Source organism: Lycorma delicatula, chromosome 6 (assembly GCF_047948215.1).
Source record: "Lycorma delicatula isolate Av1 chromosome 6, ASM4794821v1, whole genome shotgun sequence".
In the NCBI taxonomy this organism is placed as follows: Eukaryota; Metazoa; Arthropoda; class Insecta; order Hemiptera; family Fulgoridae; genus Lycorma; species Lycorma delicatula.
In genome coordinates, this window is record NC_134460.1 from 63700079 (window position 1) to 63712681 (window position 12603).

The 12603-nt window shown below is 27.6% G+C and overlaps 1 protein-coding gene across 2 annotated transcripts in view; it reads right to left on the reverse strand.

The window, feature by feature from the left end:
• The window catches only part of LOC142326639 (uncharacterized), a 111925-nt gene that overhangs the window by 88467 nt on the left and 10855 nt on the right, over positions 1-12603 (reverse strand). Inside the window, exon 4 of one of the 2 annotated variants that reach the window (XM_075369234.1) lies at positions 2331-2487. The exons of the other annotated variant lie outside the window; for it this stretch is intronic. Within the exon in view, the coding sequence (XP_075225349.1) occupies positions 2444-2487 (44 nt within the window). The 3' untranslated portion in view covers positions 2331-2443. Of the gene's footprint in view, positions 1-2330; positions 2488-12603 lie in introns of those variants that run through there. 2 annotated transcript variants of the gene reach the window in all.

Below are 12603 nucleotides of genomic sequence, written 5' to 3' on the forward strand. Positions count from 1 at the left end.
ATGTTATCTGTAGATGTCAAAGAAAGATATAAAGGTTTTTTAATGAATTTTATTTAAAAACTTATTACAAAATAACACTGAATCTGAAAAAAAATCTCTTCATTTTATTTCAAATAAATTGGTGAGATTATCTTTTAACTTCCTGGCTGCAATACCCTTTACATATGTCCTGATATAAGCATTTATGGTTCTATTCTTCCTGCATTTTTATTATATATCCTATTTTTCCTTTGATTTCCCTTCTGTATGGTACAGATTATAGGTAGTTGGTAAAAAACAAAAGGTAAAATTTACCATCACTTTGGTGTGATAATTGACGTATAGCACTGATATATTTGGAGCCTAAACAAGATAGTCATTTGCACAACTCATAAGACTGCTAAGTAACACAAATGCTTCTCTATCAATGACTGACAGATAGCATTAGAAGAAGTGAAAGTTTACAAGATATGGGTGTACTGTAACATACCAGTGGAAACACAATTACTGGACAATGGGGATTTGAAATACACAAAAAATTAAATATATTAATACAAATACCAGAGCCAACATGCTAACTGGATCGGTAATTTATTAAAAATAATAATCAAAGCATTGTAAACCCTTTTCTAATAGCTGCAGTTTTGTGCTGTGTTACATGAAAATGGTTCTTATGTGTGCTTTGATAAAGGTGAATGTAAGGTAGAATTTTTAATTTATTATCAATCTACGTGAATCATAATTGTGGGCATAGAACAATGATCCGATAGCCCATTTCTGTATCTTCAAACTCATTCTGACCTCCTGGAAGAATTCCAATTGATAATATGGCATTTGAGATAAAAATATATATGGTGTTCTCACATCACTAAGTAAAATAGCTTAATTAGTTGAATGTTGAACTGTTCATTTACTGTGAGGCTAATATCACAATAAATTGTACATGGCTGTTAATTTATTGCTAGTACAGAAACTGAAGACTGAAAAAACTTTAGTAATACTGCATGTTTTTTAATACGGATTAGTGGCCATAGTTGTTTGACTATATTAATACGTAATTTCATATCTATTTTATACTAGCAAAATATGATAACCTTACAAATAATTCAATTGATTGTAATTTTTTTTTCCTATTGTAGGTTATATAAATATAATGTAGATTACTGGGAACCTCAACTCAAACTGCAACAGATATTCTTATTTGTTAAATCAAAAGAACAAACAAATAAATAAAAAATACATGCAATAATGCATAAAAAAATACAGTCTAACTATTTTAAATAAATATAATTATGTTTTTGATATTGTCGAGCTGAATAAACAACAGAAAAAAAAATAAAAGTTAAAAAAAAATAAAATACTTCAAACCCGCCTCATAACAATGAATGGTAGGCTCCCCTTTGCTAGTAACTTTGTAAAAGTATCAATGACTGAAATAAAAAAAAGTTTACAACCGTATTTCATTAAAAGTGCTTAGCTGATTTTCTCAATTTAAGTTTTAGACCAGTTCTTTGTCTAAACCTTTAATTTCAATTTAAATGCAAAGTGTTCAGTCATTTTTCCTTAGTGCTGTCTTTAATATGACTTGGAGGTTTTCAAAAGCATAATGAAAAAGTTAAACTTGAATATAACCATAATGGATTCAGATGAAAATAAAATAAAAAATTATTAATTTATTTCCAAGTTAAATAGGAAAGTTTTATCAAGATTAAATGCCTTCTAGTCTTGTCATTCTAATGAACTAGAAAAATGAAACAACCTTGATAATATATATATATATATATATATATATATAGATTTTAAACTAAGTTTCATTTTACAGTTCTTTTTATTTTTTATTATTGAAAGTTAGAATAGTGTTTAGGAAGTTAAAGTTGTCTTTTACTACATATATAAAGGAATATCATTATGATATTACATAAAAATTATAAATTGCTAATTAAAACAATATAAAAAGGAATAAAAAATATCTGTACACTGTTTTGGTTTTATTTGTTTCTTCAAATGACAGTAAATCAATTTTTTAATGCTTTGAAATTTAACACAATAGAACACAACAATTTTCTATTACATTACGTTACATATTATAATATATTTTCCAATTACCATAATGATGTTTTTGTGATACTTAACAGTCAGATAAAAACATCTAATACCCAAGTGCATTATAATAATAAAGAGCCATTTGTTTAAGACAAATTAAAAACCATGCCAATGAATTCAATATTTTGTACATATAAATTTAAAAAAATGATTGAAATAAAATAGGAATTGTTATAACCAGCTCTATAAATTCAGGAGTTTTAACTAATTTAAAACAGCTGGATATGATATACTTTAAAATATAATTGTTAAACAAAACAACAGACCTTTAATAAATACAAACTGAACATAGATTGCAGAATAATCTACATTAAATAAATGAGGTGAGCTTCAAACAACAATACAATGAATGATTAAATCCTTAAAGCAATCCACAGTAACGAAGAGTCAGTGTTTGGCAAGCACCTTATAAATCAAAAATCACGATTATATGTTAACATTAACAACAACAATATACACATTTACAAGTAAGATCACATCTTAACATATTCAGAGCATATAAAACAAACAAACACACAATACATTCAGGGAACAGACACAATTCAAATCTAAAAAAATTTTTGACCAGTTTCTTAATACAAACTTTCCTAACACAAGAAAACTGCTAACAGTATCAGCCGATAACATTGCTAGAAACAGCAGCATCAGCCACTGAAGGTAACACAAAAGAAACTGAAAGCATTATGTAAGTTCTAAAAATGCTAAGAGAACATTGAATATACTTTGATTTGCTAGTAATTGGTGCACCAAAAAAATAATGGTAACTAGAAACAATATCAAAGATGTACTAGCATTAAAATAATGGTTATCCTGGCCTTAAACTATCAACTTTAAACATAGAAAGGGTAGACCATCTATATCACTCCACCACATAGTACAGCCACATAAATGAATCTTGAAGCATGTAAAAATGTCAAGTCTGAATATCATTCAAACCCAGAACATATTCAGTGAAGAGCAGGGGCAGTACCGTACCACTAGAAGCAGTATGTAGAAGTAATTAACTTAAATTAATATTGTTTAATTCAGTTCTTAAATTCATACTAATATCAATCTATAAATACAATTTAAATAATTTAGACTGCTAATATCAAAATTCAAATGTATACAAACAAAAAAATAAAATTCTTATCATGTAGAGTTAGTTTATAAAGTGATAGCTAGAATAAACAAATAATACTGTGACAAAAGTATAGCATAGCTATCCACCACACTTACGAAATTCAAATATAAATACTCTAAATGACTGCTGTACTTCAGCAAATATTCAAGAAGTTTTTTTAATCATACTCTCTCCCATACATACTTTCTATTATGAAAAAATAGAACAATCTACTTGTAATATGAATACATATCAATTCCGACAATAAAATCTTCAGTGTTTATAACTAAAGTAAAGCAGATATAGTTAACCTAATAATGGTAACCTGTCCTATTAAGTAAGTAATATTTAAATAATTTTTTTTTTTTTAAATTAAAAACAGAGAATATATATTTATGAAAAAATAGTCTTATTACTGTCAATCAATGTTAATCAAAAACTGAAACCATCATGATTATGTAGTATGGAATTCATAAGATTGTTAAAACAGTATCATGTATTATTTGGAAATCTAGTCTATTAACCTATAGTCTACAGGATAGTAGGATTTCTAACTATATCTTCTCAGATATATATTATGAGTATGTCATCCTCACATTACAGATCCACAAATCTAAACTTCAACAGTATTTAAACGCTAAATACAACGATCAAATTTCAGGACACAGTAATATATTTAGAAGATAAAATTAAAATATTCCATCTATTGGAATTTAGAGAAAAATTAACAACTTTCTAATTCTTTATTCATTTGTCAATTAATAACCAAAGATTATGCTAATCAAACTGACAAAACATGATAACACTTAAAAATACCAAACATTATGAATGACTAACATTCATTCAGGGGGATGGAGGTGTTTTGATTGAAATAAAAAATTCAAATTTTTACTGACACTTTAGCAAAAAAATTTAATTTTTAAATAATTCTCGCAAATTACCCATTGAATTTAAAATGTAAAAATTTTAGATTTTTAATGGCTCTTAGAGATTATTTTCTTCAAAATTAATTTTACCCAAAATGTGAAAAACTTTTTTTGCATTTTCAAATCTTTAATGCTGAAAACAAATTTTTTTAAACAATAAATTAACTAAAATAACTTAATTCCCCTCTTGAATGGTGAGTTCCCAAAATTTTTAAGAAATCAAAAACATTTTTTTAAAAAGATACAAATAGAGCTTAAAATGATTGAATTTTTTTCTGGCATATCCAGAAAGTTTCTCTTTTTTTAAGTTTTTTCAAAAATGAACTGCATAACTTGGTCAGATGCTGGTCAAGTTGTGCAGTTCATTGCCGATTTTTTTAGTATAAGTTATGTATAAATTTGTTTGTAGTAAACATAAAATTGATAGTGACAGTTTGTCAGTTCCCAAGTATAATATAAAATGCAAAATGTCAATTATTGTCTTTTCTGTGCAAAGAATACATTTAAGAAAATCAAGTGTATAAGCTTATGCTAAAAAAGTAAAACTTATAAAAAACTTCTTTGTGCATTACAATTGTTTGTAATTCAGTTTATTTTATCATTTTTACTATTATTATTTGTTTTTAACCTAATATCTAGAAATAACAACACCTTCAAGTAATTAAAACATGTCCTGTCCCTGATTTTTCTCAGATAATAACTTTTATTATTTAGGAAGTTTCAAATTCAGTTTAAAAAACTTAAGAAGCAAAATTAAAAGAAGTTATTTCTTCAAATAATGCATCTGCTATAATGGATAGTCAGTAAATTTTTGAATAAGTAATTTTTGTTTAACGAATAAACTATATAGAAGAAATTAGAAAAAAGTTGACAGAATCAACAGAAAGATACCAAGAAAAATATTTAGTTTGGGAAAATAAGAAAGGGAGCATCGTGAAAATTGGATGATCTTTTCTGGATAAAACAGAGGAATGAAGGAGATATAAGAATAAGAATGAGTCGATCTACCATCCAACCAATAGACTGATCTGGTTAGAGAAAAAAGGATAAAAGATATCTAGCTCTCAGGAGACTGTATTGAAAATTAGAAATGAATGGAGACATATAACTGGTTTTTGCTTGCATAAAAAACCAAAAGAACATGCTAGTGTTCATAATAAATCACTGGGAGCAAACTGGTGGTAACAACAATGTCTCAATTATTGATATCAATGAACAGATTGCAGGATGGATAAATACTTTGAAAATAAATATTTTGTAGATACGATAGCATGATGTTAATCCTAAGAAAAACAATAAGCACTAGGTTAATCTTTTTAACTTAAAATGGTTAACTACAAATGTAAAATTACGCAAAGATAAAATAATAACTGCAGTTAAAAGTCAACAGAAAGACTACTACTGCCTTTCATTAGGATCTACTGTTTCTGATGAGATTCCCTGAGGGACTGTCAAAATTTAACAAGAAATATTCTTTGATATGAAAGTAATTAAAGAAAAGAGCATTACAAAATAGGTAAACAAAAAATAATTAAAAAATAAAAAGGAGATCTAAAACTAATGAAAAAATTTCTTGAAGGGGTAAAATTTTTAAGTATTTAATGACCTGTCAAAGTTTGGAAAAACTGGTGGAGAAACTAAAAGAAGGGTGCGGGGTCCAAGTAATTTTTAATAATGTGTAAGATCACTAGTATGTAATAAGAAAGTTTCAATGAACACTTCTTTTGTGAAGAAGTATTTTACAATAAATGTATTTCATGCCAATTTTATATACTGCAAAATATTGGGTTACAAAAAAGTAGGAGGATAAAAAACATTAAACTAAAGCTACGAAGATGAAATCTTGAAGAATCATAATAGGCAAAAGAAGGACGAATCATATGAGGAGTTTAGAAGTAATTGTTCAAATAAAGTAAGAGTAAATAGTATAGTAAGAGTATTGGACAGAATAGGGAGATCAAGATCTAGTTGCTTTAGACTTGTAGAGAATGGAAAAATAAAATGGTTGCATTGGAAGTGATGAATTTGGAACTAAATGGTAAAAACCCAGAAAAAGGTGGTTATTACATGATATTAGTGGATATTATAATTAAGGGTATAAAGATTTAAGGATAAGGAATATAGTTGAAATAGAATAAGATGAAAATCTGTGAGTTTGTATTTTATAAGGAATGTTGGAGAAATAGAATAAGATGGAATTCTGTGAGTTTGTGTTTTATAACTCAACCCAGAAAGGATAAGAAGTTAAGGTTTACAGCAGAAATTTTCAAATCAGTATGCAAGTTGGGTAATTTCCCATCAGACTGATTGTACTCAATATTTGTTAAATGCCAAAGTGAAAGTAAATGTAATTGTAGTGAGAAAAAGACAATTAGTCTGATGAGTAAACGTTTTTAGGTATTTTTGTGCACCATATATGAGAGAATATACAAATGATTGATGAAAATGCTGGAAATTCCTAGTTGAGTTTAGACACAATCTATGAATTACTGGTGGTTATATAAAGATGATAGAATATTATTCATGATGTTTAATGCGTTTCATTGATTATGCGAAGATCTTTGATAAGATCAGGGATAATAAGATATTAAGTGTTAACAGCCTTTGGATTGGATGAAAAGACCTTCACTTTTATACGAATTTATAATGGAATGATAGAGCAATGATTTGGTCAGAGGGTAATACATGCTTACAATAGGGTTGCATTCACCAATATTTTTCAATATTTACTCAAAGGAGAGTTTTAAAGAGGGTTTAGATGAAACTGTGGAGGAAAAATTTGTGAAGAGTGTTGTTATCAATAATCTTTGTTTCATGGGTGATAAAATTTTTAAACTTGTTGCTTGGAGGGTTTAAAAGTCATATTAGGTAAAGCAAATGAAGTTAATATCCATTATGGATTGCTGTTGAATACTAGGAAGGCAAAATATATAACAATGAAAAAAATTAGACTTCATAACATTTTCAATGGAAGTAATCAATCCTCTTGAATGTATCCACATTCTGATAGTTGGGATTCTACTTAAATGAAAACTGGGGTCATTTCAGAGCAATAATTAAAAGAATAAGAAAAGTCAGAAAGATTTTTTATAATAGAAATATGTTATATAGTCACAGTTTAACCTTGTGTCTTGAGATTCAAATGGTTGAGTGTTACAGCCTATACTCTCAAATCTAAATAATGTGGGTCCTTGGGCCTAGTCAAAAGAATCACTGAAATTGATAGAGGGTTTGAAATAAATATTTATTTATTTATTAGTCATAGGGGCAAGGTTCAAAATGAGGAAATTTCTAAAAGGTTAGATAAGATCACCAGTGAGGACATTAAATGCTTAAAGGAAAAAAACATGAACATGTTCACATTTGCTAAGACACTACAAAAATAATTTTCTGTGCCTTATACTTGATGGTTAGGTAAAGGGGGAGGATGGGGTTCCAGAAGAAGGAGAATATATTGGTAAAAGGATTTGGAACAGTGATTCTCTAAGTCAATGATTCCTGTTCAAAACAAAAGTAGAAAAATAGATAATAACTTTGTTCATAGCCAGCAGTAAGTATCTGATGTATAATAAGAAGAAGGAAATATCTGCAGATAATTTTTCAAACAGTTTAACCTATATAAATAACTAATTTCTGCAGAGTCGTAAACATATCTATAAGTATAAAACAGAAAATTTTTTTAATAAATAAATAATAAGAAAAATTGCTCAACATTATGCTTAATGTTTCGTCTTTCTATTTTAAAAGATTAATTCACTACATAAACTCACAATTTGAGTAACAAAGTAGTGAGCAAATTTTATGACATAAAGAGTGCCAACTTAAATAAGATACAAACCTGGGACTTTACATATGAAAGGCTGACATTCTATTACTTCATGACATACATCAGCAAATTAAATAAATGCTATGTGTGAAGATAATGGTATTAGATAACTTCAAAATATTTTGAGGTTACAAATTTTACGTTTACAATTTTTTATTAATTTATTAATTTACGTATTTATAATTTTGTAAATATAAAAGTATTGTGTTGTTTAAAAAGACTGATTGCACTCGTATTTGAATGTATGATTAAAATTATTATTATTATTTAGTAATGGTATCAAAAAAGAAGACATACTGTCTTCTACGCATGCATGTTTAGGGAGGTACAACTGTGGACATATGTGTGAAATTTAATCCTAATCATGTCATTTATCTTCCAGGCTATTACAATGTAGACACTTTGCTAGCAGTTTGCACCAAGGAGGAACAACGAGCAGTGATCTGATTTCTCTGATTGAGGGTGAGAAAGGGGCTGAAATTCATCACAGACTTTAATCACAATATGGGGACAGTGCTTTATCATGAAAAAGTATTTTTTCATGGATTGAGAAGTTTAAAAGTGTCTGGAGAATCTGTGAAGCATGAAAAGGGAGCAGGATACCCATCAACCTTTACCATAGACAAAATTCAGCAAGCTTGAGAGATGGTTCCGGCAAATAGGCGAGTTACCATCAATGAGGTAGCATATTTGAACATCAGATTTCAGGGTTCTGCCCATGAAATCATCCGCAATGAGTTCTGCTTCCTTAAAGTCTATTATAAAAAAAAAGTGTGGTTGCATGACAACACCTGCACACATACAGCTTACCACGCAGTTCAAACCTTCAAGTTGAATTGTGAGGAATTGGAACATCTTTCTTACAGCCCAGATTTTGCTCCCTCTGACATTCATCTATTTGGGCCACTCAAGGGTGCTTTACAAGATCATCAATTTTCCCCAGTGAGATGTACCAGAAGCAGTGTAAAAGTTGTTTTGCAATCAACCACAAACTTTCTTCTTAGAAGGAGTATGCAAGCTTGTGGACTACTAGAGCAAGTTCACTGACAAGGAAGATGACTGCAGAAAAATTATGTACATGTTAAATGTTAGGGAATGTCCTTTAACTTCATGGTAAATAAATTATAACATGAAAAGTGTTGATAATTTTTTATTTATCTTGTACATCCTATACAAATAAAATTAAAATTTGTGAAGTGTAGTAGCCCAAAAATATGTTACTGATAAAAAAATAGTTAAAAAAAATAATAAGCCAACTTCAGAAAAAAAACGCACTCTAAATCTCAAAAATAGAAATTTTCATTTCTTCAAATTTTGTCTATTAGCAGTCAGGGCTAACTGAAAAAACACTCACTCGCTGAACACTTAATTTAGCAATGACTACAAAAAGTGGTAATTTAAAATGATGTTAAATAGTAATTTACTCGTAAAGATGAAGAGAAAGTATTAGTTTTTTATTTTAGTTTGGTATTTCTTATTTATTTTATTTTGCATTTTATTATTTTTCTTTTCATTTAAAATATGGTTGGACTTAACACCTAAAAGGCTCACTACCCAAAACTGTCTGCAACAAACACAGATGTATGAAATTTGCATCTTAATAAAAATAACAAAACAAATACTGGAAAATAAGACTTGTATTGAAATAAGGCTGTCTAAAATGCAGAGATATATTTTCTCAATTTTTCAGATGAAAATATTTAAAATATCAACATAACATATGTGTACAACAATTTCAGCTGTGGAGCAATTTGTTGGTTGTGTAAACTGTATACATTAAGTAATGCCAGATAAAACCAATTATTAATAATCATTTCCTTTATTTAGTTTAAAAATCTACCCTTCATTGATTAAACACTGTAATGAGTTAATAATTTATGTGTTTAGTTGAGTTCACATTTTAAATATATATTAAATATGTCTAGTTAGAACAATAAAAATTTAGTGATGTTGTTGCTAATAGATGTTAAAGAAAAGTAAATTTATATAATTAATTCTAACAATAATTCAGATCAGCTGGTTTATTAACAAATAAGAAGAAAGAAGATGACAGGAGATGTTTACATTAAGCAAGAGGACAAAGAAAACAAATGAATCTGAACAATATGTTTATATATTACTATACTGTAACAATCCAATACTAACCAGAAATGCCAAAAAAAAAGTGAAAAAAGAAACAGAACAATAAAATAAAATTGCATTTAAATTCAAATATCCAGGAAAATGTCGTAATGAGAGTATGATTTTATTTTTTTTTGACAAGCTGGGGCTGGAGATAAGCTTTTGAAGATAAACTTATTTATAATAATTAAACACAAATAGTTTTATGTAATCAATTGTAATCAAATGTAAAGTTATGCAAGATTGAGATCGCACAATTGAGAAATATAAGGGAATTTTAATATGTAATTTTCCATAACTGCTGCAGGTTTTCTTTAAATAAATAATTCTTTCAAGAATAATGTATAAAAATATCAAGGTTTAATATGGTAAAAAGTAATTTTTTTTCCATTAATCTGTTATTAACATATAACTCTTAAAAGACACACTTTTCTTCATTAATTTAAATTATCGTATTAAAGTTAATTTTGTGTCACAAACCAATAATGTAACAATTCGAGACAGACCTTCTACAGCATTAAATAATGTGTTTACAATACAGGAGACAAATACCATGAGTATATTGGCAAATATTAGTTAAATGAAAGTAAGTATAGGAACTAACAAACCATAAGCAAATAAATGTGTTCCTTATGTCCAAAACTTTGTACTTTTTATAGAAATCCATAAACTGAAATGAGTTAAATGTATTACAGAAATATGTAATATTTATGTTCCCTTATAATTTATTTGATTGGACTGGTAGAAATTTATACATTTCACTTGTTTGGGCTGTCAGTACCATAACTAACAGTAGCAACTATGTTAGATTGCAATGCTAGATGATTGTGGCATTGTAGGAAGGAATGGTATAATAATGTTATTTTATAATAGAAAACTTTACTGCTCCAATCTCTCTTTCTCCACTTCCTTTCTTTCAATAATTTCTCATTTGTCAAAATGGATTGAGATAAAAATGTTGTCAATATACTTTTAAAAATCCACTATTTGTTCACCATTTCAAATAAATGAAAAGTTTGTTATTGCTTCTTATAAGAACTAAAGTGAACTTATTTCAAATCTACTTATACAATTCACCAGAGACTAAACTTTGAAAGTTGAGTAGAAATGTATTTGAAGAGTAAATTATGTTATAACTATTATAAAAAATATCTTCATTTCTTTCGTTTCATTTTCATAATTTCGATTGTCTTGATCTCAATTTATTTATTTTTTTACTACAATGAAATTAAAAAAATATTAGTAATCAAACTTATACATATTTCATGTAATCACTTCCTTCCAATAATTTATCATTTGTCATAATGGATTGAGTTAAAAATGTTATAAACACACTTTTAAAAAATTCACTGACTGTTTTTTCTTCATTTCAAATAATTGAAAAAAATGTTATTGAAAACATTTTAATAAAAGACAGAACTTTCATACTTCATTATAATTACAGTTTTTATGAAACACAACACTTCTGAATAGTTAAGACAACATTTTCAATTCAAGTATACAGTTACACATGGTAGAGGGTGACTGACTTTTTAAGCCCATTATGTAAATAAAATAAGAATAATTCAGAAGTGTCTGTAAAATACTTAATAAAACCCACAAATACACACAAGTCAGAAGAAAACAGCCATTACAAAAACAACAAAAAAGAATCCAAACTGCTGATTTACAAAAATATAGATCAATAAAATAAACTTTTAAATCTGTTCCCAAATTATTTTTTCCAATTCAATTTTAAACAAAAATATCTTAGTTATAACACTCTTAGCCCAGGTCTTTATTTAATTCAAATTACCATCTCAAGAGGTAGCATAAAACAGCAAGGAAAAAGGTGAACTGAAAACAGTAAAATGCAGTGGTTTACTCACCTAAGATTAGAACTTATGTGAGTGAAGATGCCAAAACACCAAACTTAAGAGTATATTATACGTTGAACAATTGTAGTGACAAGTGCAAGGCAATTGCTATTGCAAATGTGTTCCTGCAGTTGAAACATCTTCCTAACGCTACTTAACACATTAGAAGTAACTGAGAATAAAACCAATGCTAAGTTTTTATATATACACAGACCCACTAGATGACCCTGTTACAAGCACTAAAAAGCATATAAATTAATTAACTGGTGAGACACATGCCTGCAGCAATGAAATTTATTTATTATTAATAAATCACTTATAATTATTTATTTCAATAACTAAATAGATACTTAGTTATTACTGACAACAGATATCTGTATGCACATTACTGAAATTCCAACAGCTTATACTATTTATATGTTCCTCCTTTAATAATGAACAAATCTATCATGTTACTGATGTCAATAAAATGAAACATATAATATTTATGCACAGTATTACATAAATACATGTGCAGATTGCTCACAGATATTTTATACCATTAAATTAATTTCAATTTTTAGCTTATATAAAAACAAACCAAACCAAACTTTGTTTCATCATTACAAAAGTTTAAAATATAAATTAATACAATCATTGACTGTCATAATGATATAACAAACTAAAATAGTAAAAAGTCAGTCTCAGCTT